Source organism: Pogona vitticeps, chromosome 3, assembly GCF_051106095.1.
Source record: "Pogona vitticeps strain Pit_001003342236 chromosome 3, PviZW2.1, whole genome shotgun sequence".
Lineage (NCBI taxonomy): Eukaryota > Metazoa > Chordata > Lepidosauria > Squamata > Agamidae > Pogona > Pogona vitticeps.
The window spans coordinates 265,869,338-265,895,024 of record NC_135785.1 but is presented as its reverse complement, the minus strand read 5'-3'; the positions used below and the strand labels follow the sequence as shown (position 1 = coordinate 265,895,024).

Here is a 25,687-nt window from a genome sequence, read left to right as displayed (position 1 = left end):
AAACTATTCAAAGAACACAACATTTGCAAAGGAGTCTGAGTGAGAACTTTGCGTCATCCAGCCTCATATTGTAATTTTTTTTTTCTTAGTACCAAACATTAAGGCAGTAATTTAAAAGACTGTGGAAGCAAGATCAGGACATTCTCCTCCCCAACTTATTTCAGTTACTGGAATGGTTCCAAAATCTTTGTTTACCACATCAAAACAATTGCCAGTAGCTACTAATTTGTTTCCAGAAACTGGGAACTTTTCATCTGGGAATACAATCTCCAGTGTCTATATACGAATGCCAACAGTATGGGAAATGAATAAGAAGAACTGGAAGTCTTAGTTCAGGAGGGTAAATATGACTTGGTCGGAATAACTGGAACTTGCTGGGATTATTCCCGTGACTGGAATGCAACAATTGAAGGATATAAATTGTTCAGAAAAAACAGAAAGAATAAAAAGAGTGGTGGAGTAGCAGTATATGTCAAAGGCACATATTCCTGCATAGAAATACAGGAGGATGAGCTTGGTTGTTCCATCAAGAGCTTCTAGATTAAAATAACTGGGACAAAAAACAAAAGGAACATGGTAGTTGGAGTCTACTACCAACTGCCAAATCAAGATGCAGATGAAACCTTTGAAAAACAAATTGCAAGAATTTCACAGAAACATAATCTAGTAGTAATAGGAAATTTTTATTATCCTGATAAATGTTGACAGGCAAATTCTGCTAAGTATGCCTCTTCCAAGAAATTCCTGTATTGCGTGACTGATAATTTTCTCCAACAAAAAGTAGAGGAAGAAGCCAGAGGAATAGCTATCCTGGTCAAAACTAATAGAGATGACTTGGTAGAAGAAGTGGTAGTCAGACGAACTCTGGGAGAAAGTGACCATGCTCTTGATTTCAAAAGAAACAAAAACACACAAAAACTTTAATAAAAAAAATTCAGATGATGATAAAAATGACATGGAGCAGATGATTACGGAAAAGGAAATAGAGGAAATTATAAACAGTTTAAAAGTAGGAAAGACCCCTGAACAGATGGACTAGGCCCAGAGTATTATAAAGTATTTAAAAAGATCCTTATACCAAAATTAAAGAGTTATTTAATAAGATATTAAAGGGAGAAGAAACCCCACTTTCATGGAGAGAATCACTTATAGTTTTAATACTGAAACCAGATAAAAACCCTGCAAACATGGATGCATATAGACCAATATCAATATCATTGATAAATCAGGATGCTAAGATATTTACGGCAATGATGGCAAAAAGATTGAATAGCTTTATGTGGAAATATATTGAAAAAGACCAAAATTGATTTATACTTGGTAGGCAAATGTCTGATTTAATGAGGAGGGTACTTAATGTAATGAACTTGGCGAAAGAAAGTAATTCTAAGGCGGGAGTAATATCACTAGATATATTTAAAGCTTTTGATTCAGTGGAATGGGAGTCATTGAAGACATTAATTAAGTATTTAGGGTTTGGATCTAATTTCAATCATATAATTCACCAACTTTATTCTCAGAATACAGCTAAGGTTATAGTGAACGATGGTATCACTGAAACAATATACTTAGGTCGGGGCACTAGACAAGGTTGCCCCCTATCTCCAGTACTTTTTACAATGATAATTGAAATTTTGGCACAGATAATTAGAGAAGATAAACAGATTAGAGGAGTAGATAATAAAGAGAATGGTAAGATAAATTTATTTGCCGATGACACATTATTAATAGTTAATAATCCAGCTGAAACAATTGAAAGGTTGAAAATACATTTGAAGGAATTTGAGAGTATAACGGGATTAAGGATAAACTGGGGGAAGTCCGAATGTTTATTGTTAAACCATTCAGAAGAAGAGGAAAATAAAGTGAAAATAATATTTGAAGGTAAAATAGGAAAGGTTATGAAATATTTGGGGATTAATATAACTTGGAATCTACAAGAAATAATCAAAATAAATCTGGATAGATTAAAAACGGAGATAACTGGAAGGATAAAGGAATATCAGAAATTAAAAATTTCATGGTTTGGTAGAGTCGCATTATATAAAATGAAAATAATCCCTAAATTAAATTTTATATTTTGGATGCTCCCTATAAAGATTACAGAAAAACAATTAAAAGAATGGCAGACAATGATAAATTGTTATTGCAATGGAAACAAACAAGGGAGGATTAATAAAAAACTGGTATGTCGCACAAAAAAAGGGGGGTCTTGGATTACCTAATATAAAATTATACTATGTAGCGAATCAGCTTAGACATATCCCAGATATAATTAAGGATAATAAAAATTTAATTTGGATGGATATTGAGACGGAAGGAATACAAGAAACTGTGGAAAGTATCTTGTTTAAAAAAAAATTGCAGAAGGGATAAAAAAGATCAAAAATCCGTTTTTAATAAATATGTTGGAAAATTGGAAGGAATTTAGAGAGGTATTGAGTCCACCGATATCTCCTTTATCTCAGGTAGTTGATTTAAGGAATTTTCCAGAAAATTTAAAAAACTTAAAGAATGTATTCAAAAGCAAACAGATAAGCAGATTAAAAGACTGGACAGAGAAGATAAAAGAAAAAGGGGATATAAAAAAGATATTAGGGGGAGAAGGGTATTCATGGTTAAATCTAATTCAGTTAGAAAAGTGGACAAGAGAATGGTATACTAAAGAAGGGAAAGGTAGAAAAATGACAAAATTTGAAGAAATTATAGAAAAAAGATTGAAATCAGAGGAAAAAACAGAAAGAAAAGGAACTGTAAGTCAAATATATACTGTAAATTATTAAATCAAGTAGAACAGGGTACTGTAGGGTTAAAAATGCAATGGCAAAATGATTTGGATGAAGAAGTAATAGGAGAAGAATGGGATAAAATATGGGCAGTAGGTGCTTTGTCTTTGACTGAAGGAATGCGAGTGGGAGTTGTGGGTGCCGATACCTGGAGAAGAGAGGAAAAGCTGTTCTTTTGTGCAGTCACCCTGTTGCAATCTCTTGTCTCTTTGGGTGGGGCCTGTTGAGCCACAGCAGGGTCCTTCCCTCTTGTGCAAGCAGTGGCATTTTTGTCAGAGCCTCATGTGTCCTTCCTCATACCTGTAGCCTTGGGAGAACAAAGCCCTTTTCAGGTGAAGTCCTCTTGTCCCTCTCAGGCCTTCTCACAGTTTCCCACGGAGTTGCCACCTTGCCATCCTGAATTGGGCAATGTTTGCTGCTGGCTTGTGAATGTGACAGTTTTGTCTGGTAGTCAGACTCCCAAGTCCCATTATTTTCTCCTTGTCCCGAAAGACCTTGTGTGCTCTTGTTTGCTTGCTTGCTTGCTTGCAGAGTGTTTTTCCTTGGCTGACACAAGGCTAGAGTCACGATTCTGGATGTTTCTTTAGAGAACACTTGTTTTCTGTTCTGTGTTACAAACGATCCATTATAGAAAGCATCATGTTGTTTGTGTCTCAGGGAGACCCATAGCAATTGGCCAAACACTGGAGCATGTCCCTTGGAGGTTTTTTTTTTTTTAGAGGATGCAATTAAAAGCAGAATTGTTGCCTCCTTAAGTTTGCATCAGTGTATGGCATTGGCCAATACCTGGCTGCTGACCACTAAGTAACTTTTGGACTATGTCCGGATGTTTTCCAGTCAAGGTCCCAAGAATGAGCAGATGGCATAGCTGGCATTTGGATACAGCAGAGGAGTTTGTGTTGAATCGGCCTAGTATTATATTTTATACTTACACAGGGCAAATCATGGAGCCTGCTGCCAAGAAATCAGAAGAAGGCAGAGACTCCGAATGGCCGCTTTGAAGGAGCTGGAACAGATCTTTGGGAATAGACATATCACTAGAAAGAAATTAATATCATTTATATTATGGCATTCCCTACTACTGTATATGGATGTGAATGCTGGACAACAGGGACAGCTGGCAAGGGAAGAAATCAATTGATTTGAAGTATGGTGCTGAAGGAGAGCTTTGTGGATACCCTCGACCACCAGAAAGATGAACAAATGTAGGTCAATTGAGTCCTAAACTCTCCGTAGAAGGAAAAAAAATGAAACCCAAGCTGTCCTACTTTGGTCACACAACGAGAAGAAAAAGATAATAATGCTGGGAAAAGTTGAAGCCAGCAGGAAGAAAGGAAGACCAAGCATGAGATGGATTGACCCATTAAGGTTTCATTTGCAAGACCTGACTGGGTGATTAATGATATGATCTTCTGAAGGCCACTGCATCTTCAAGTTTCAATAAATTGGAAGTGTTTTGATGGCACATAGTAACAGCATCATCCCTAGTTCTTGGGTTGCCAGCTGGTCACAGCGGCTGGTTCGGTGTTTCCATGCCCCTCTGCCCCTCCTGTGTCAAAAGAGGCAGCTGGCCTGAGCGATCATAGCCTGCACGTCCTGTACCTAGAGGCTGTGCGTGAAACCCTTCCTACAGTGTTCTGTTCAAGCTCTTCGGTCTGAATTCTCCTAGTTATAGCAGCTTGCTTTCCTGTCGCTCACAGACTGGCCTGGTGGCTGGCCTTACAGTCCCAGCAAACCTGTCCCCTTTGGGCACAGGAGGACCTCAGGGTGCCGGGTCAGCCTTTGGGGAGCTTCGTGGCTTCAGCCTGGCAGCTGAAGATGGGGCTCTCCCAAGATGGCAGGAGCCAGTGCCAAGTCCTGAGGGCAACTCGATAGCCTCTCTGCTCTTGGTCACAGCTCTGTAACCTCTCTTTTAGACCCCTGAGTAAAGGCTAGTTCTAACGTGTTTGTGGCATGGTGGATTTGTGGTCTTTTATGGCTATATAACTGCCCAGAGTAGACGCGTTCTAGATGGGCAGTATATCAATCTAATAAATAAATAAATAAATATTTCTGCTTTTGAAGACTGTTTTTATTTAAAAGAAAAATAATTACTCTCAGAGACTCCAAAGTCAAGGATCTCCAAAATGGATCTCAAACTACAATACAGCACCCATATGATATGGTTAAAGAGGAAATTAACTGGGCAAGAGGAATACCCAGAAGCAACCCACTGCAAAACAAACCCAGAAGAGGAAATGACCGAACACCATTTGTCCTTGCTTTCAGCCCACAACTGAGACCACCCACAAGTCATGAATGATCTCCAGCCCATTCATTCTTGACAAGAACATTTCACTCTCACAAGCAATTGGTGGCAGGTCTATATTTGCTTACAAATAGCCTCACAATCTCAGGCAATAATTGACGCACAGTAAGTTATACCACACTGATACAACCATGGGGACGATGCCCTGTTACAAATCCGTATGCCAGCTCTACCCCCAAATTTACTCATTTAATATGTGATCACTATTAATCAGCATCTTAAAAAGCAGAGACCTCACCTTGCTGACAAAAGTACGCATAGTCAAAGCTATGGTTTCCTATAGTGACGTATGGAAGTGAGAGCTGGACCATAAAGAAGGAATAGTATCTGATTTATGTCCATTAATTCCTTTCCATAGAGACTGTCCTGTTTGTCCTCTGTACAGTGCAAATGGGTGCTGTTGGCAAAAAAACAAAACAGAAAAACACAGATTGAAAACAAGGTTCTTCTTACCCCAGTGGGTAGAAAGGCATAAACAGAAATGACACTAGGCCTCTTGCAAATATATTAATGGAAGAATTTATTTAAATTGCAGCAGGTAATCAGGGAATAGGATTCATGAAATGGAGGCACACTATAAAAGAAATAAAAGCAAACTCAAAGAATTTCTAACACAATACAATATTTATTTATTTATTTATTTATTTATTCATTCATTCATTCATTCATTCATTCATTCATTCATTCATTCATTCGATTTATATCCCGCCCATCTGGAATATTCTACCACTCTGGGCGGCTTACAGAATAATTACAGAATAATAACAATAATGGAATGAAAAGTATAAAGCAGAACAACCTGTATTAAAGTATCAGATGAAATTACAGTTATCCAAAATCAGCCACAATTAGACCTTTATGAAGCATTATATTTGCCCCTAACCTTCCACCAGCCCCCCCTCTGTGTGTGTACACACACACAACCTCCCAGAATTAGTCTACCCCATTGTAAACACTGAAGCTTCTCTCAAAATCAAGGCAACCGAAGGTCCCAGAGCACTCAAAATCAGCAAAATTACAGTTACATGAGGAAAAGTGAACTGAGAAGCATCTGCATGTGAGAGATGAAAGTCTGTGCTCCTGAGTCCGAGTCGCAAGCGACAATTGTTTCTTGCTCCACTGATGTCCCTAATTCTCTTGCATTCTCTGGGAGAACAAGTGCACTGTGCTTTTTCCCCCTTTATTCCCAGAAAGTGAATCACCCCCTTTGTCCTGTAGTACATGATGTGACCATAGAGCACTGTAACAGGGTATGCTCTGGGCCTGGTATCCAATTTTGTAGCCTGGCCATACTGTTCCATTGTCTTCCAGCTTGGCCAGACTCTTGTTGCCACAGCAATCACATATCAGCCTTTCTTGCTCAATCCATCATGCATAGCTTCAGGCTGGAAGGCATCCTCAGCAAACCAAAAGATTTCCTCAATGCCTTTCCATAGGCATGTCATTCCATAAGCCACATGTCCATAGGCTAGTTCAGTCCATATGGCCACATGCCTTTTGTCCAGTGTACCCTTGTACCATAAATGTTGTTGTTGTTTAGCGGGATCTGAAGGCCTTAGGAATGGACCTCGACAGATGGGAAACCTTGACGTCTTGAGCGTCCAGCTTGGAGGCAGCCGGTGCATCACGGCCTCTCCCAATTTGAAGAGACACTTGTACAGCAGGCCGAGGCAAAGAGGCCGTCCAGAAACCAGGGAGCTGGATGGGGACAGATTAGATTTGTCTTCAGTGTGGAAGAGATTGTCACTCTCGAATTGGCCTTCTCAGCCACACTAGATGCTGTTCCAAAACCTCCGTACAGAGCACGTTACCATAGTCTCTTGAGACTGAAGGATGCCTACATGGGGGGATGTTTAGTCCTTAAGTCATGTCCGACTCTTCATGACCCCATGGACCAGAGCATGTCAGGCCCTCCTGCCTTCCACTGCCTCCTGGAGTTGGGTCAAAGTCATCTTGGTCGCTTCAGTGACCCTCTCCAGCCATCTTGTCCTCCATCATCCCCTTCTCCTCTTGCCCTCACACTTTCCCAACATCAGGGTCTTTTCCAGGGAGTCTTCTCTTCTCATGAGACGGCCAAAGTACTGGAGCCTCAGCTTCAGGATCTGTATTGTCAGTGAGCACTCAGGGTTGATTTCCTTCAGAATGGATAGGTTTGATCTCCAGCACCACAATTCAAAAGCATCAATTCTTCGGCTGTCAGCCTTCTTTATGGTCCAGCTCTCACTTCCATAAATTTCTACTGGAAAAACCGTAGCTTTGACTATGTGGACCTTTGTTGGTAAAGTGATGTCTCTGCTTTTTAAGATGCTGTCTAGGTTTGTCATCACTTTCCTCCCAAGAAGCAGGCGTCTTTTAATTTCGTGGCTGCTGTCACCATCTGCAGTGATCATGGAGCCCAAGAAAGTAAAATCTGTCACTGCCTCCATATCTTCCCCTTCTATTTGCAGGAGATGATGGGACCAGTGGCCATGATCTTAGTTTTTTTGCGCTCTCCTCTTTCACCGTCATTAAGAGGTTCTTTAATTCCTCCTCACTTTCTGCCATCAGAGTGGTAACATCGGAGGTTATTGATAATTCTGGCAATCTTAATTCCAGGTTGAGATTTCTCCAGTCCTGCCTTTTGCATGATATATGCGAAAGTATATACTGTATACAGTATACAGAAGTTAAATAAGCAGGGAGACAATATACAACCTTGTTGTACTCCGTACCCAACTTTGAACCAATCAGTGTTTCCATATCCAGTTCTAACTGTTGCTTCCTGTCTCACTTATAGATTTCTCAGGAGATAAAGTGGTCAAGAACTCCCATTTCTTTAAGGACTCACCATAGTTTGCTTTGGTCCACACAGTCAAAGGCTTTCGCATAGTCAATGAAGCAGAAGTAGATATTTTTCTGGAATTCTCTGGCTTTCTCCATAGTCCAGCACATGTTAGCAATTTGATCTCTAGCTCCTCTGCCCCTTCGAAATCCAGCTTGTACTTCTGGGAGTTCTCGCTCCACATACTGCTGAAGCCTACCTTGTAGGGTTTTGAGCATAACCTTGCTAGCGTGTGAAATGAGTTAGTTAGTTAGGCATCCTTCAGTCTCGAAAGACTATGGTAACGTGCTCTGTATGGAGGACTTGGAAGACTTGGAACAGCGCCTAGTGTGGCTGAGAAGGCCAATTCGAGAGTGACAATCTCTTCCACATTTCATCCGTGAAATGAGTGCAAGGATACATAATAATAAGGTACAGGAAACCATACCTTGGCTGAATATTAGGAAAAACTTCTTAACTGTTAGAGCAGTACATGAACTTGGGAGGAGGTGAGTGCTCCAACACTTCAAGAGAAACTTAAACAACCACCTGGCAGATATCCTTTGATTTGTATTCCAGCCTGGAGAAGGATTTGATTGTTTCATAAGCCCCTTCCAACTCCTTTATTCCATGATTCTATGAAAGAAAATGAGACTTCAGTTCTGTGGGAGATAAGTTCAGCCTGCTCTTTCCCCTTCCTTGAGACTCTGAGGATGTAAGAATCCCCAAACCACCATTTCAGTGGCTTGGCTGCCTAGCTGTGATCACACTGTCGCCTGCCCGCCTTCTTTGGATTCTGACGAAAAATGTCCCCGTATCTTCCATGGGTAATCTGTCTTATCTTCCACGTTTAAACCCCGCTCAGGGGCCTCTGACCCTGGACTGCTGCAGAGCCCAGATGTTTCTGGGCGTTTGAGTGGATCTGGCAGTGGCGCTGCCCCCTCCCCAGAAGGACTGGCCCACAGGAGCCCCAGTGAAGCCTCTGCCCAGCCCAGGCGGTGGCTCTGGTCGAGGGGCTGGCGACGCGGCTGGCGCTCCCTCCAGCAACGCGCCTGGTGGCCCTTTGGGAACGGCGTGTGCTGACTCCCACCGAGCTCAAATATTTACACCCCCCCTCCGGGGTCAAGGGTCCCTTTCTTCTTCTTCTTCTTCTTCTTCTTCATGCCCGGAATGAGCTGAAGCGGGGGGGGGGGGGGGACAGAGATTCCTGGCAGTTGCACCCATAGCTTTGGGGAGGGGGAGGGGGAAGGCACACCGCTCAGGGGCTGCCCCAAAGGGTCCCTCAGCCGAATGGGTGGGATCCCCTGCCCTCGCAGGGGATGCAGCGAGGCTTGCAGGGCTGCGCCCCGCCTGTCCTGCCCTCTCCGTCGGTCCCTCCGGGAAAGGTCGCGGCCGCCAGCAGCCGCCGGTCCACCTGAGCGCAGGTGGTTGGTTGAGGAGGGAGGGTTGTCCCTCCTCTGGCTCTTCCCTCCCCCGCCCGCCCCCCCCCCCATATAAGCAGCTGCCCCAGCGGCCGTCGGTCGGTACCCATCCCGCCTTGGCACCATGCGCTGCGCGGTTGGCGCGCTCTACCTTTGCTCGGCCCTCGGGCTGGCCCTGGCGTATCCCTTGTGAGTCTTGCCGGGGGGGGGGCAGGCTGCTGAGGGCGGAGGGCTCTGCTCTCGTCTTTGCGTGCGGGGGGGGGGGCGCGGTTATTGTTACATGCCGCCAACAGGCGGGGAGCCGCTAGCTGTGGGGCCCTTCGGGGCGCGGGAACGGGGCGGGGGGGCTGCGAAGCCGGCCCTGGCTGGGTTTTGGTGCCTTCGTGTGCAAGGGGGCCACTGTGCCCAGAGTGTGACCGAGCAGGCCAGGGAAGAAAGCCCAGCGCTGTGCAGCCGGCGGGGTTTCTCTCTCTGCCGCCCCCGCCCCCGCCCCCGCCCCCACCGGTTTGGCATTGCCAGCGCCCACCCTCCCCTGGCTTGCTCTGCTCTGGCTCAGAAGCCCTGGGCCCCCCGTGCTGTCCAGGGCTCTCTCCCCTAGCTAGCCCTGGGGCGGGGGAGTGACCATCAAGGCAGGGCAGCCCCGGGACGAGGCTGCCGGAGAGCAGAAACGAGGCCAAAGGCTGATGACCCCTTTCTCTGGCAGCAAACAGGATGGCAGAGGCGGTGGCGGCAAAACAAACGGAACTGGCAGCAGCTGGCATCATCTGGGTTCATATCCTTCTGTGGAGGACAAAGGTGGGAGAAGATGGGCCCCCATCCTTCCAGGAGCAAGTGGGAGCCCACCTGGCAGCTGAGGGGGCTGCATCAAGACCCCCTTCTCTTCTCCAGCTGAATCTGTCCAGCATCCAAACTGGGCAAGCGGGCGGGGGGGTGAGAGGCCCGGAGGTTTGCTGCCGCCTCCCAGAGCGCTCCGTGTCCTCCAGGGCCATCTTTCTCCGCTCTGGCCTTTCTTCCCTCCCCGTATGGTAGAAGCCCCCCTGCCCCAAAACAGGATTCCTCCAAGGGGAAGCAGGAGGGCAGGAGGACAGGAGGGGTGTGTGTGTGTGTGTGCGTGGGGAACATGCTTACCACCACCAAGAGCTTCCCCCCTCCTCCCCCCTCGTGGTGAGAAACCCTGCTTCCCCCTCCCACCCCACCCCCCACTGCCATGGTGAGGGCAATTGAGACATGAGGCTGGCCCGAGCATCCGGCCAGCCAGCGTGTGGGGTGAGTGCATGGGTGGGGCGAGGCCTCAGGGTGTGGGGTGAGTGCATGGGTGGGGCGAGGCCTCAGGGCCTGGGGCTCTCCTGACGGGGCTGCTCCTCCTCCTCCTCCTCCTTCCAGAGCCAAAGCAGCGCTGTTCAGAGGAGGGTTTTGACGCCATCACCATGGACGAGGCTGGGGCCATGCTCTTCTTCAAAGGTAGCCGGAGGGCAGGGCTGGGCTGGGCTTCTTCGCCTTGGCCTTGGTGGGAACAGAGGAGGGGGTAGATGTGTCCGGGGAGGTTGAACTGTGGGGCTGGGTTGGTTTGAGGGGCTGCTCTAGGGAGAACGGGGAGGGGGGGCTCCCTCTGACGGGATTAGGGCATGGGGCTCCAGCTGCAAGGGGCGCCTGTGTCACTGGGCCACGCGTGGCTCCCTCAATGTGCAGAGGGTTGGTCCACACGGATTCCACCTCAAGGGCCCCTGGTCGGCCAGCCAACCGGTCAGCCAGGGAGGGTCCCCAGCCGTGCTTCTCCCCACTTCTCTCCCCCCGTGGGTGTTTCTCCGTTCCCCAGGAGATCTGGTCTGGAAAGGGTTCGCCGGGGCAGCTGAGCTGAAAAATGCTTCTTGGCCGGAGATCCAGGGCCCTGTTGATGCCGCCCTTCGCATTCACCACCCGGACCGCCCCAGCATCCATGACAACGTCTACCTTTTCCAGGTATATGGGATGTGGACAGAGCTGACCTGCCTCCCATCAGGGCCTTCCTGAGTCTTCCTTGGGGGGGGGAGAGAGAGAGACTTCTATTGGAGGAGTGCCCCCACCCCACCCCCAGGTGCCACTCCCAAGGCCACTGGTGTCTGAGAGCCTGGGCTGGGTCTTGGTGTCAGCAGGTGGGATCCCCTGAGGAGCTGCCCACCCCCACCTCAGAGTGAAATGGGAAGAGAGGGAGCCCTCCCCCCCCCCCCGTATGGGCTGGCGTGTTCGTGTGAGGGCTAGAGGCAGACACGCTTCCTGAGTCACAGGGTCAGGCTGCCAAAGGGAGAAAGGAGGCCAGTGGGGGAGTCCCTGCAGGGTATGGTGTGTGTGTGTGTGTTGCCCCCCTCCCCCCCCCAAAGGTGGTCAGAAGCAGCACCTGTGCTGTTGTCCTGCAGGGCAAGCATCTCTGGGCCTATGCCCAAGGCAGACTGAAGGACGGATACCCCCGGCTTATTGAGGAGGAGTTCCCGGGGATTCCTGGGGACTTGGATGCAGCCGTGGAGTGTCACGCCCAGGAATGCTCACATGCAGCAACCATCTTCTTCTTCAAAGGTGAGGCGGATTGGGTCCATGGCAAGTTGGGGGAGGGAGGGTCGCAATGTCATTGCTAAGACAATGGGACAGCGGAGGTGGGGGTCGTGGGTGGAGGCACCCCTGGCCTTTGGCTAGCCATCTCCAGCCAAGACCTGACCCCTGACCCCAGCGATGACCGCTTCCTCTGCAACTGAATCGCAACTTGGCCGTTGCTGCACAGCTCACAGGGGGGGGCCGCGAGATGGTCACGGCTTGCTCCTAAGCATCCTGGCAGCCAGAGTTTGTGGGGGGGGAGGAGGGGGAGGGCTCTGGGAAATCTTATGCTGATGTGGCTGGCGCACCCACCCCCCTTCGCCTTCTGCGTCTCTCACAGGCACCGTCGTTTACTCCTACGATCTGACGACCAAGGAGCTCAAACAGCGCTCGTGGCCCTCTGTCGCCAACTGCTCGGCTGCTGTGCGCTGGCTGGGGCGTTACTACTGCTTCCAGGGCATCCAGTTCTTGCGCTTTGACCCGGTCACAGGCCAAGTGGGGGCCAACTACCCAAGAGACGCCAGGGACTACTTCATGCGCTGCCCTGGGAGGGGTAAGGCCCTCCCCCACCTGAACTGGGGAGGTCAAGGGGGCCTAGACTTGCCATCCGGAGCCGTCCGGAGAGGGATCAAAGAGGCTGCGCCCCCCCCGCCCGTGCCTGCCTGGGTCAAAGTCAGGGCTGCGACACCTACGGATGGAAGTCCCTCTCACCTCTGCGGGTTGGATCAGACACACATCCGTACCTGGCTGGAGCACCCCCCTGCCCTCACCTTCAGACCTTTTGGGGTTCAGGAGGGGAAGGCTGTGGGTCTGACCCTCACCCCCACCCCAGGTTCCTGTTTGAGAGGGACCCTGTTTATGGAAGGAGGGGGCAGCCCTTGCCATTTACTTAGACAGACTTTGTCAGGCGGGCAGGAGGGTGGGCGGGCGGGGCGGGCGGGTCTGGAAGAGGACTTGGTCTGGACTCCTTCTCTCTCCCCTTTCCCCCTGAAGGGCACGGGCACCACACCCAGGGCAACGCGACTGCCAGGGCGATTGCAGACCGTTGCAGCGGGCGACCCTTCCAAGCCTTCTTCTCGGATGACACCGGCCGGATCTATGCCTTCCGTGGTAACAATGGGGACGTGCAGGACCTGCCTTATGGGCAGGGGGTGGGGGTGGGGCTGTGCACATCCTGGGCCTGTTCCAGGGCAGGTGGCAAGAGACCCGGGCAGAGAGAGCCGGGCAGGGCTGCAGCAGCTGCCGATCTCAGGAGGGAGCCGAGGGGGGGCAAGGAGATCTGGGCGTATGGCTGATTTCTGAAAACTAGAAGCCAAGTGGCACCTGGGCAGGCGTGTAGTGGGGGGGGCGAGGGAGAGAATGGCTCCCCCGCCCTTGTAGCTGGACACGCTTGCGGTAGGCGGTGACCCCACTGCCTCTTTGCCCCCCTTACCCCCCTTCCTCCACACAGAGGGGCATTACTTCCAGTTGGACTCCCACCGGGATGGGTGGCACGCCTGGCCGCTCAAGCACCTGTGGAAGGATCTGGAAGGGGACGTTGACGCTGCTTTCAGCTGGGACAACAAGCTCTACCTGGTGCAGGTGCGGTACTGGCAGGGGCAGGTGGAGGGCAGGGGCATGGGGGAAGGGGGCACAGGCGCCAGAGATGCTCAGCAGGGTGGGAACGGGAGGACCCTGCCTTTCCCCCCCACCCCCCACCCCTTTGCAGAAGAAGCCAGCCAGCCGCCAGCCTGCCCACTCACCCACCCTCCTTCTCTCCCTTCTGCCTGTCCGCGGCGCACCAGGGCTCTCAAGTGACCATCTACCAAACTGGCCGGGGCTACATCCGAGTGGACGGCTACCCTCGGCCCTTGCAAGCAGAGCTGGGAGTCGCAGAAGCCGATGCCACCTTCACCTGCCCTCGCTCCCAGGCCCTCTACATCATCCACGGTACTAGGGGAGGGGCCGTTGCAGAGGGAGGGGGGCCAGGACCCGGAGGCCACCTCGGATCCAACCTGCAGCCTTTTGAAGACCAGGAAGGCTGGGTTGATTTCCTAGATGGGGGAAGCAGCAGGGTGGCAAGACGGAGCTGAAGGATTGGAGGCCCTGCCCAGACAAATGGGGGCTCATGCAGGCGGGAGCACGGCCAGCTGGGTGTGTGTGTGTGTGTGTGTGTGTGACACACACACCAGGCTTCTTCCTCCACCCTCTCTTGTCCTGCTTGGGCTCCAAGGGAGGGGAGGACTGAGTTCTGCTGGCCAGGTGGGCAGGATGTAGTCCCACCTCCTGCCACAGGGAGCGCCGTGCATCTGACCCGATTCCCTCTCCCTCCTCCCCTTCCAGGAAACCACCTTAGGCGCGTGGACCTGGAGCTGAGCCCTGGTCACCCAGGACCCCTGCAGCCCATCCCCCACGCTCATGTGGATGGTGCTCTGTGTACTTCCAAGGGGGTCTTCCTTTTCCACGGATCTGACTTCCACCATTATGCTGATGTAGACCAGCTCATTAAGGCCACGGCCCCTGCCCCCGCCAAGAGCATTGTGGTGGACTTTTTCCACTGCCCTCCTCCGCATGCAGTGGGGCAGGGTGCTCCCTCTCTACACCACCCTCAGTGAGAACACCAGTTCCCCCAAATGGCTGGGGGCTATGATGTCTTCCCCTAGTGCCACCTTGGCACAGCCTGGCACAGCCAATAAATCCATGCCCATGCTCCACAGCTGTGTGCCTGGGCCTCTGCTTTCTGAAGTGGGTTTGGGGTCTGGGGGCTTATAGACAAGAAAAGGAGGTGGGTTCCCTCTGAACGAAGCGGGGTCCCGACTCCTCAGACTGGAAGCAGCAACAAACAAGGCGAGGGCATCAAAGGTTTCTCCAAATTGTACCTCCATTTGTTGGTTTCCGGGTTCAGATGCACAGATCCCTGGGAACTGGTGTTCAGCAGCCACAGCCTAGAATTCTGGGCTGAGTGAAGCATCATTGCCAGTTACCATCCCTCTCCCCCTCCCCCTCCCTGCTCTCATCCCAGCTGGACCATCTGGGGCCAACAGCCCTCCTGTCTCACCTCGGGGAGGCTGGCACTGAACCTGGAGTGACTCTAGAGCAGAGTTTCCCAGCCTGTGGGGCACAACCCCCAAGGGTTTCCTGTGGGGTCCCTGAGCCCCGCCATCGCAACCCTTTTCCGAGAAAGACAACCCCTGCAGAAGGCCATGGGGAACCTTGTCTAGCTGCTTCGGGGGGGGGGGCTGGACGGAGCAGGAGGCCAGAAGGAGAGCTTTGGAGACGGCAGCAGCTTCAGAGGAGCGCAGAAGGCCGAGCGCCTTTGCCAAGGGGAAGGAGGAAGCCGGCGCAGTGCTCCGACTGGAAATGCAGTTCTAGGGAGGGCAGACAGGTGTGGGTGGGGCAGGGGGACGCTGCATGTTCGTAGGTGAGGCACAGAAGGCGCATCTCGTGGGCAGGGCACGTTGAGGGCGGCACACTTTGGGACCCTTGCTAGGTACATTGTTTGGACGCTGCCCGGCAGGAGCTGAAACTGGCTGCTGCTTCTCCGGCCCACTTCTCTTGCTTGCCTGGTTCTCCCCCTGCTTTGAAACATCTCCTCTTCCCGGCCTTTGTGCCCAAAGCACCCCACAGGGCTGCCCTTGATGGGCCTGCTCAGAAGCAAGCTCCACTCGGTTCAATGGCTCTTCCAGTGTGTCCGATGCCCGAAGCCGCCACCACCACCGGCAACACACTTGTCTGGAAGGTGCAGTGGAGAAATGTGTGTGTGTGTGTGTGGGGGGGGTGTTGGACTTCCTCCCTGGAGCCTGAACTGTTTCTACCCAATAAAAAAAATTCACTCCTGCCTATCTTGTTTTCAGGGGCAGCCAGGTTATAGACAAGAAACCAGGCACAAATATTGGTTTGGAATTATATTTTAAATGTGAGGAGGGGCCCTGCAGTTGACTTGGCTGTTATTCGAAGAGGGTCGCCACTCGAAAAAAGGTCGGGAAAGGCCGCTCTGCAGGAGGGGGGCGATTGGGGTCAGCCAAGCAGCCTGGGCTTGGGGCGCCCCTCGTTTCTCTCGCTTCTGGAGGGCGGGCTCAGCCAGAAATGCAGACGGTGCCCGATGCCAGGCGGTGGCGGTCCTCGTGCATCAGGCTGGCGGGGGCGGCGGCGGCGGCGGCGGGGAAGCCGCTCTTCAGGGCCAGCTTCCCGGGCACCACCAGGAGGGGGACGCCGGGCCCCAGCCCTTCGGCCAGCTGGTTCTGCAGCCTGCGGCGGGCCAGGTAGCCCCGGGCTCGGGCCGGCTCGGCCTCCAGGCTGGCGTAGACCTCCGGCGGGGGCGGGTTGGGCAGCTTCCACTCCAGCTGGCCGATCAGCTGGTGGGTGCGGGCCCGGGCGAGGGCCGAGGGGCTCTCCCGGAAGCAGGCCGCCAGGCGGAGCTGCCCTCCGGCGGCCCCCGGGGCCCGGCGGCTGGCCACCTAGTCGCCGCGGGCCAGCTCCTCCTCCTCCCGGCCCTCCTCCTCCTCCTCCCGCCAGGCCATCCCGGCCCACCAGCACAGCCAGTCGAAGTCCTGCTCCCGCTTCCTCGGGAGCCCCGCGGCCAGGGCGGCCAGGTCCCCCGCCGGTGGGTAGGTGGGTGGGGATCTCCTCCGCCGCCGCCCGGCCCACTTCCTCCTGGGCTTGCTCGCGGAAGTAGCGGGCGCGCTCGGCCAGGGCCTCCTGGGCGCGCCGGTGGAGGAGGGCGCCCGCCCGCTCGTCCCAGGCGGCCGGCAGCAGCCCCGCCGCGCCCAGCACCGCCCTCACCTGCTGGCAGAGGCCGGCCGTGGCCGGGCGGCGGGGCCGGGGCTGCCGCACGGCCTGCTCCAGCAGGGGGCGCTGCGGGGCCACCACGGCGTTGCCAGAGGGCCAGCAGGCGGCGCTCCAGGCCTGCAGGAGGAGCGCCGCCTCGCGGGGGGGGGGCGCCGCCTTGACCGGCCCGCCCGGCCAGGCACAGGTGGGCGAAGGCGGCGGCGGTGGCCACGCACTCCTCGCAGGCGGCCCGCCCGCCGTCCCCCAGCAGGCCCGGCCCGCCCGCTCCAGCAGCTCCCGCTCGGGGCGCACAAAGGCCCGCTCGTCGGCGGGGGCCGAGCCTTGGAGCTGGGCGGCCGCCCCCGGGGCCAGCCAGCGCCGCGCCTGCAGGAAGGCCACCGGCTCCGGGCACCGGGCGAAGCGGGCCGTGGCCGCGAAAGAGGGCGCCTGCCAGAGACTCCGGCTTGCTTTCTGGCTTTTTAAATCCTACCCGATAGTCACACTAAAATACGCCTGCAAGAAGAACTCCCAGGTAGAAGACCCCGTGGACTCCCGCCGCCCGTGCCGCCGCCGCCGCCGCCGCCGCCTTCGCCCTTGGGGCCGGGGGACCAGTAGCATCCGTTGACGTCCCCTTTCCCGCCCCCCCATTCCTCTCCAAAAACACATGGATTCTTCCTTTTCCCCTTCGAAAAGAGGCGCTCCAAGTAGGCCTTCTATGCGTCTGTGAAATCACTAACCTTGGCCATCTCCCTGCTTGTGGTCATTTCGGGGGGTGGGCTTTTAAGGAGGGGGGCTGTCCCCTTGGCCTCCTCCCCTCCTCCCCGTTTCCTTACCTAGTTTGAGAAGAAGGCGCCCCCGGGACCGAGCATCACTCTCTCTTCCCCCCCCCTCTGGGGCCGGGGGCGGGACAGCACTGCTCCGAGGAGTCCGGCAACAAAAGCCCCCCCCGCGCCCCCTCCCTCAGGGGAACGGAGACCGTCCACAGCCTTTGGGGGCTTGGAAGCAGAGGCTGGCACCTCTAGAGGCGGGGGGGGGGCGGCGGAAGAAGAGCGCCCAGCCCCATTCCGAGACTTTGGAAGGCTGGGCCGGTTCTTGCACCCCGGGCCCTCTGGCAGAATGACAAAAGCGGGTGGGGGGGGGAGCGGTGTCTTAAAAACCAAAATATTAATATTTTATGTTTTTCTTTAGAAACCCTACTAATTAAAGATGGGGGCGACGTCAGAACACGGCAACCCCCCCCTACACACACACTTTCCCTGCAACCATATTTCAGAAACATTTTAAAAAACAGTCATTGGGGTTGGAGGACCACATGTTGCTTTAAAGTCCGGCTTTAAAGACTTGGGGTCAGAGAAATTCATGGGAGAGCAGGCGACAGCCGGAGGGCTTCTCCCAGGGGCTTTGCTGGGCCAACAGAAGAAAACCTCCACCACCCGGTGCACTCTAGCTTTGCACAGGCCCGGGGGGGGGGGCAAGGGACAGGATGTCCTGAATTCAGGTGCCGTTGTGGGTGTTCCACCCAGACACACTCCCCATTAGTGGCATGTCCTGCGGGGGGGGGGGATGGCGGGCGGGAGCAGGAGTGCCTGGCCGACCAGCACCTGCAAGAGTTGGGTGAGACCTGCTGGATAGGACTTGGTGGCCTCACCCTGGACTCCAGTGGCACAGCGATCCAGAGGTGAGAGTAGGTGGCCCCACCTGCCCTGCCCTCCTGCCTCTGGCAGCCCTCCCTCCCTCCCAGCCTGACCTCTGCTTTGCCCTGGCATGCCCCCCCCCTCCACGAGCCTCCTCCTCTGGGCAGTGAAGGGTGGTGCTGGCAGCTTCCTAGCCCAGGCTGAAGGTGACTCCCCTGGCCAAGGGCACCGAGGGAGGCACGGTAGTGCAGAGTGGTGGCTGGTGGCACCAGGCATGAGACGGTGGCATCACTCGGGCAGGGCAGGGCTCCTCTTAGCCTCGGAGTGGGGTGTACAGAAGAGGACGGCTCAGAAAGAGACGGCCGTGGCTCTGGAGGGAGGGGCAATGGGGCACCCTCTTGTGGGAGCCCCCACTGCGGGCAGAGCAAGGTGAAGAGCCCCCACCTCAGACAGAGGGCAGCCACGGTGCTCTATTTGGCCCCCCCAGACCTCGGCCTTGTCCCCTGGACAGGACTGCGAGGTGGATGGAAGTGCTCCGGGGAGACCCGCTCTGTGTGTGTGCGCCCCCTCCCCCCCCCGCAGCAAGGCGGGCTGGTCCCCGTAGAGGAAGCGCCACTCAGTTGGGTTCAGACGAAGGGCATTTCCGACCAAAGCATCCTTCCTTAGCATCCTCCCCCCTCCTGTTCGTATCACTGAGCCAGGAACTGAATGCCCCCCCTCCCATGAGGATGGCGCCCCAGCCAGTGGTTCCCGTTAGGATTCCAGAGACTTGCCTTCAGAGTCTCACCCGGTGACCCCAGGCCGACCCCAGCCTCCCTCTGACCAAGACATCACAGCATGGTTGTGAGGCGACAGAGAGAGCCACCCCGAGGCGCTTTCAGCTCGTTGGAGAAGAGACCAGAAGAGAATGTTAGCTTCCCTGTCCCCTGTTTCCCCCATCCCGTACCTGAGTGCAGAAGGTGGCCTCCTTTTCCTGCAAATCTTCCACCTGGATTGAGGCGCCTGCCTCCTGCCTCCCTGATAAGCCCCCAGCCTTATCTCTGCCTCACCCCATAGGCAGGGCGTTCCTCCACCTAGCCCACAGGGGCTGTGTGCGTGCACGAGTGAGACACACACACACACACACACACACACACACACACACACACACACACACACACACACACACAGAGTGTGTGTGGCAAACTGGCAAATTGTGTGTGTGTGCGCGCGCACGTGCACGCATGCATGCACACACAGAGTGTGTGTGTGTGCATGCATGCGTGCACGTGCGCGCGCACACACACACAATTTGCCACAGTTGATCAAAAACAGATTTTCCTTCAGCTGGGGCAAGAAAAGATCTGAGGTCAACCCCTAAGGCCGGAGAAACTTCAAGTACTGCTAGCTATTGCATTGACACCTTTGCCAGACCCACCCAATAGGGCGCTGGACTCCCCTAGCAGCCCTCCTGAGGTACATCGACTCCCTGGGCAAAGAGCTGGTATTTATCCCAGTTGAGGGTTAATCCCAGAATGAAATCAAATAACCACTGATCATACTAACAATGTTCCTTTGAGTATCAAAGCATAAGCATTTCCATTGATGCAATAATTCCAGGCAACCTCAGTTTGTCTCTTGCTGCAAACTTTTATTCCTCTGCATTACTTCTATGTTCAAAAACTGAAGAGTTATTGAAAACATGTCACTTTTTTTTGGAGGTGTGCCTCATTTTATTTTATTTTATTTTAACATTTTATTATTTTTTGTGACATACATACCTACAAAGACAAATACAAAAAAGAACCAAAAAAATAAACCAGAAATACCTACAAAACAATAACACAAAGAAACTAACAAAACATAGTAGGCATCCTTCAGTCTCGAAAGACTATGGTATCGTGCTCTGTATGGAGGACTTGGAACAGCGTCTAGTGTGGCTGAGGAGGCCAATTCGAGAGTGACAATCCCTTCCACACTGGAGACAAATCCAATCTGTCCCCTGTCCAGCTCCCTGGTTTTGCTTCCTTTGTGACTTCCTCTTTGCCTCAGCCTGCTGGACAAGGGTCTCTTCAAATTGGGAGAGGCCGTGATGCACTGCCTGCCTCCAGGCTGAACGATCAGATGTCAGAGTTTCCCATCTGTTGAGGTCTATTCCTAAGGCCTTCAGATCCCGCTTGCAGATATCCTTGTATCGCAGCTGTGGTCTCCCTCTGGGGCGATTTCCCTGCACTAATTCTCCATATAGGAGATCCTTTGGAATCCGACCATCAGCCATTCTCACAACGTGCCCAAGCCAGCGTAGACGTCGCTGTTTCAGTAATGTATGCATGCTGAAAATTCCAGCTCGTTCTAGGACTACTCTATTTGGAACTCTGTCCTGCCAGGTGATACCAAAAATCCGTCGTAGGCAACGCATATGGAAGGTGTTCAGCTTCCTCTCCTGCCGGGCACAAAGGGTCCAGGACTCGCTGCAGTACAGGAGTGTGCTCAGGACACAGGCTCTATAGACCTGGATCTTGGTATGTGTTGTCAGTTTCTTATTGAGCCATACTCTCTTTGTGAGTCTAGAAAACATGGTGGCTGCTTTCCCAATGCGTTTATCCAGCTCGACATCTAGAGAGAGGGTGTCAGAGATGGTTGAGCCAAGGTACACAAAGTCATGAACAACCTCCAATTCTTGTGTGGAGATGGTAATAGAGGGAGGTGAGTCCACACCCTGGCCCATGACTTGTGTTTTCTTCAGGCTGATTGTTAGTCCAAAGTCTTGGCAGGCCTTGCTGAAACGGTTCATGAGTTGTTGGAGGTCTTCAGCAGAGTGGGCAACAATGGCTGCATCGTCTGCAAAGAGGAAGTCCCTCATGCATTTCAGCTGGACTTTGGTCTTTGCTCTCAATCTAGAGAGATTAAAGAGCTTTCCATCTGATCTAGTCCGGAGATAGACACCTTCTGTTGCAGTTCCAAAGGCATGCTTCAGCATGACAGCAAAAAAGATCCCAAAAAGTGTTGGTGCGAGGACACAGCCCTGTTTCACTCCGCTTCGGATGTCAAAGGGATCTGATGTTGAGCCGTCAAAAACTACAGTGCCTTTCATTCCATCGTGGAAGGACCTGATGATGTTAAGGAGACGAGGTGGACATCCAATCTTGGGAAGTATTTTGAAAAGGCCATCCCTGCTAACCAAGTCAAATGCTTTTGTAAGGTCTATGAAGGCCACTAAGAGTGGCTGTTGTTGTTCCTTGCATTTCTCCTGCAACTGTCGGAGGGAGAATACCATGTCAGTGGTGGATCTATTTGCTCGAAATCCGCACTGTGATTCCGGATAGACTCTGTCTGCAAGCACCTGGAGCCTCTTCAGCACAACACGGGCAAGCAGCTTCCCTACAATGCTAAGAAGAGAGATACCACGGTAGTTATTGCAGTCACCCCTGTCACCTTTGTTCTTGTACAACGTGACAATGTTTGCATCCTTCATGTCCTGTGGTACTCCACCTTCCCTCCAGCAGAGACAAAAGATTTCATACAGTTCGGTGATGATGATCTCCTTACCGCATTTCAGCACTTCAACAGGGATGTTGTCCCTTCCAGGTGCCTTGCCAGAGGTGAGGGAATCCAAGGCCGCATTTATTTCTGCTAGGGTTGGTTCGCTGTCCAGCTCTTCCAAGACAGGCAGGCACTCAATGTTATTTAATGCTTCTTCGGTTACTACATTCTTTCTGGAATATAGCTCGGAGTAGTGCTGCACCCAGCGTTCCATCTGCTGTGCTCGGTCTTGGATGATCACACCTGTAGTAGACTTCAAGGGAGCAGATTTCTTCTGTAATGGACCTAAGGCCTGCTTGATACCATCATACATTCCTTTGATGTTACCTGTGTCCGCTGCTATCTGTATCTGAGAGGAAAGCTGAAGCCAGTAGTCATTGGAGCATCTCCTGGCAGCCTGTTGGACTTGGCTACGAGCGGCTCGAAGAGCTTGCAGGTTGTACTCGCTAGGACAGGCTTTGTATGCTGCTAGAGCTCTTCTCTTATCCTCAATGGCTGGCATTAACTCCTCCGAATGGGCTTCGAACCAGTCAGCCATCTTTCTGGTCTTCTTGCCGAAGGTGGACAAGGCAGTGTTGTAGACAGTATTCTTGAAGTGTTCCCATCGTTCAGGTGCATTTACATTTGCTGGACCTGGAAGGGTTTCCTCGAGTGCTTGGGCAAATTCCTTCACTTTTCTTTGATCGCGAGTCTTGTTGATGTCAATACGTGGTCTTCCTTCCTTTTTCATGTGATACAATTTCTTTGTTCGCAGTTTTACTCTACTACACACCAGGGAGTGATCAGTATCGCAATCAGCACTCTGGTAGCTGCGTGTGATCGTAACACTAGGAAGGCTAGAACGTCTAGTGAGGATCAAATCGAGCTGATGCCAATGCTTGGATCTTGGATGTCTCCAGGAAACTCTGTGTTGCAGCTTCGTATTAAAGAATGTGTTGCTGACACAGAGACCATAGTAACAGCAAAACTCCAGTAAGCGTTGGCCATTTTCGTTCATCTTTCCAATGCCAAAACGGCCTAGACAAGTGGGCCAAGAATTGTGATCAGCACCAACTCTAGCATTAAAGTCTCCAAGAATGAACAGTGACTCTCTTTCAGGGACTTTTTTGATAGTAGCTGCCAGATCGTCGTAGAATTTGTCTTTCACTTCTGGAGTGGATGACAGTGTTGGTGCATATGCACTAATGAGGGTTACTGGTCCTGTATGAAAACTGAACTTAAGTTGTACTTGAATACAAAATATAGAAGTATTAAAATACATACAGATGATAAATATAGTCCGAAATATTGGGGCACAAGTATTGATTGATTGATTGATTGATTTGATTTGATTTGTACCCCGCCTATCTGGACTACCAGACCAGTACAATAAAAGTACAATAAAAGATCAAAAATAATGTTTTAGATTACATTCTAAAATGCTTATAGCCTATAAAGATGGCTTGAAAGAGCAAAATACAGAGAATACATCTCTTAAAATATTAAAGTTCTTGACATCAAAAATCTATGAAAGGAAAACACATTAATCAGTCTTTTGGCATAGTTAGCCACACAGAGAGAGAAAAATATTACATAAAGGTCTGACACAGCCTGGCTATTAAAGTCTGTAAAAAGTCCCATTGTTGATTTTCTGCTGCTGCTGTTTTGCCCCATGATATCAGTGTTGGTGATATTCAGTGGGTGTAGCATAACAGAAAGCCGTCTTGTTACAAATGAATACCCTGATGCCGTTTTGTGTCTCCTACCTCCATGCAGTTATAGCATGAATGTATGTCCCATTTTACTATTCCATTGTTTTCTGTTTAGTGTTGTAAACTGCCCGGAGTGGCCCTGGTTGCTAGATGGGTGGTATATAAATAAAAAAATTAATTAATTAATAGCTCTTACCAGTTGTTTTTATTTTTTTATTTTAACTAACCTTTTCTAACATGTTTTTACTAACAGTTTTCAGCCTTAGAAACTATGTGTTCTAGCCCAATTTAAATCTCCATTTATTTTGTTCCCATTCAGTTTCCATAAGAGGACAATCATTAGTTTAAGCAACATCTTTATTTTGACTGTCCTTCAGCTTTACAAAACCGCCACCTTTGTTTCTTCTTGTCCTTGAGTCTTCCATCTGATGTTTTCCCTCTCTCTCGAAAACATTAAGTCTTAAAACCTACACATCAAGGATTTTTACATTTTCCACTCAAGTTCAATGAAAGGCAAACAAACATTTAGCTGACAGAAAATGTTTGCAGTTTTGGTGACCTTGATCACTACAGCTGGTCAACTGTTTTGGATACCCTTAGAAGTGTGTTTATGAGAGTGTAGCCCTTCCAAGCCATAGTTTTAAACCACACTTTTCTTTTAAGGCTTTCCCCCTCTTTTCCCTCCGTATGATTCTTTTAAATTCTTATAGAACACAAAATTGAAATTAAAAAAAGATTAAATATTGACACCTTAATGTTGCAAGGCCACCTGGAAGGGGCCGGGAAGGTTCCAGACCAGCCATGTCAAGGAGGCCCAAGAAGCCAAATTCCAGGCGAGGAGGAGGGAGTTGTGCAGAAAAGCCACATCCCTTGCGCTGAAACTCCCGAAGTCCCCTCCTTTCATCTGGGCAGAAATCCAGAAGAGGGCCCAGCATGGCAGCTTCTGAGAAGGCAAAAACCTCTCCGCCCCCCCGCCCCCCCCTTTACCTGAGGCTCCCTGGCAGCGATAACAGGGGGGGGGGGAAAGGTTCTGTGAAACCATCCATGTCCCAAAAAAAGATTCCTGATCACAACCCCCACCGCTAGGGTCATGCTGCCTAAATATGGAGCAGGGGGGAAAGTGCGTAAGCATCCCACCCACCCCCTCCCTCCGCGTGAGGCTGGTATATCGCAAGCAACATGAGCCTGTTGGGGGCAAAGCGGAAGCTTGTGCCACCCCCCCCCCCGCACACACAGCCCTGTGTTCAAGTAAGAGGGCAGGGGCCACACTTTGGGGAAAGAGACCCAAACAGTAACTCTGGAGTAGGCCATCGGCCGAAATCCACAGGCCAGCTCTTGTTTTGGGTAAAACTTCACATTTGGGGGGAAATGGCCCCGAAAGCCAGCTGCCAGGCGCAGGAGGGACCCTACACACCATTCACTGGTGATACAGGAGGAGAGGGGAACACGGCAAGCAGCCAGCGGCTGGCCCAAAGAGGCCAGGGGGGCAAATGCGGAGCAGGCCAGTTTGCCAGGGGCGTTTCGCCAGTAACAGCCACGGAGCAAGCCACGAAACCTCTGCCATGCAAGGCAGGATGGCCACAGGGCCCAAGCAGCAAAGGTGGGCCTGGAAGGGCGACTTCAGTGGACCAGCTCCACCTGATTCCAGGTGTTCATTTCTTGGGGGCTCCCAGTGCTTTCGCATGGATTTGGGTGGGTGCGTTTGGGCCGCCTATGCCCCTTCCAGGCTTCCCCCCCCCCCCCGCTTATAAAATCAGTTTGGGATTTATGTGCATCTGCTTTTCCTTCCTGTTATGAGAACCTGCCCCCCCCCCCCGAGCCGTTCCCCGGCTTCGTGATAACCCAGAAAAGGCGGGGGGGGGCATCAGGAGAAAGAACCAGCCCCCTCCCGCAGCGATGGGACCTGCCCGGGGTGTTTGGAGGGGCTGCCTTGGCCGGGGGGGGGTGTTAGGAGGCTCAGATCCAACGTCCCCCCCCACAGTGCCCAAGGTTCACCCCCCCCAGCAGGTGTACATTCGTACCTTGGCCCCCTCCTCCCCTCCGCTCCCGCCTGGCAGGAAAGGACAGGCAGAGGGAGCTCCGGCGGCCCCCTTTTCGGGCGGACGGGGGGGGGAGTCGGGCCCCCCTTACTCCCCCCCGCCCCGCTGCCGGGAGGGGCGCGCCAGTCTCGGAAGCGGAAGCGACGCCGTTCGCCCTCCCTCCATCCCTGTCTCC

At 52.2% G+C, this 25,687-nt stretch overlaps 1 protein-coding gene and 1 long non-coding RNA gene across 2 annotated transcripts; one reads left to right on the top strand and one right to left on the bottom strand.

The window, feature by feature from the left end:
- Window positions 1–68: 68 nt before the first annotated feature.
- Window positions 69–9,272, bottom strand: LOC144587986 (uncharacterized). The gene is made up of 2 exons (XR_013543271.1): window positions 8,343–9,272; window positions 69–5,491 (listed from the first exon to the last, which is right to left on the bottom strand). It is a non-coding gene; the product is annotated as an uncharacterized LOC144587986 (long non-coding RNA).
- Window positions 9,273–9,360: 88 nt separating this feature from the next.
- On the top strand, window positions 9,361–14,575 carry HPX (hemopexin). The gene is made up of 10 exons (XM_072993316.2): window positions 9,361–9,504; window positions 10,019–10,110; window positions 10,699–10,776; window positions 11,132–11,274; window positions 11,709–11,865; window positions 12,221–12,433; window positions 12,874–12,990; window positions 13,331–13,461; window positions 13,665–13,809; window positions 14,203–14,575. The coding sequence occupies exons 1-10, from the start codon at window positions 9,440–9,442 to the stop codon at window positions 14,472–14,474; spliced, it is 1,413 nt and encodes a 470-aa protein (XP_072849417.2). The 5' UTR covers window positions 9,361–9,439; the 3' UTR covers window positions 14,475–14,575.
- The last annotated feature ends 11,112 nt before the right edge of the window (window positions 14,576–25,687 follow it).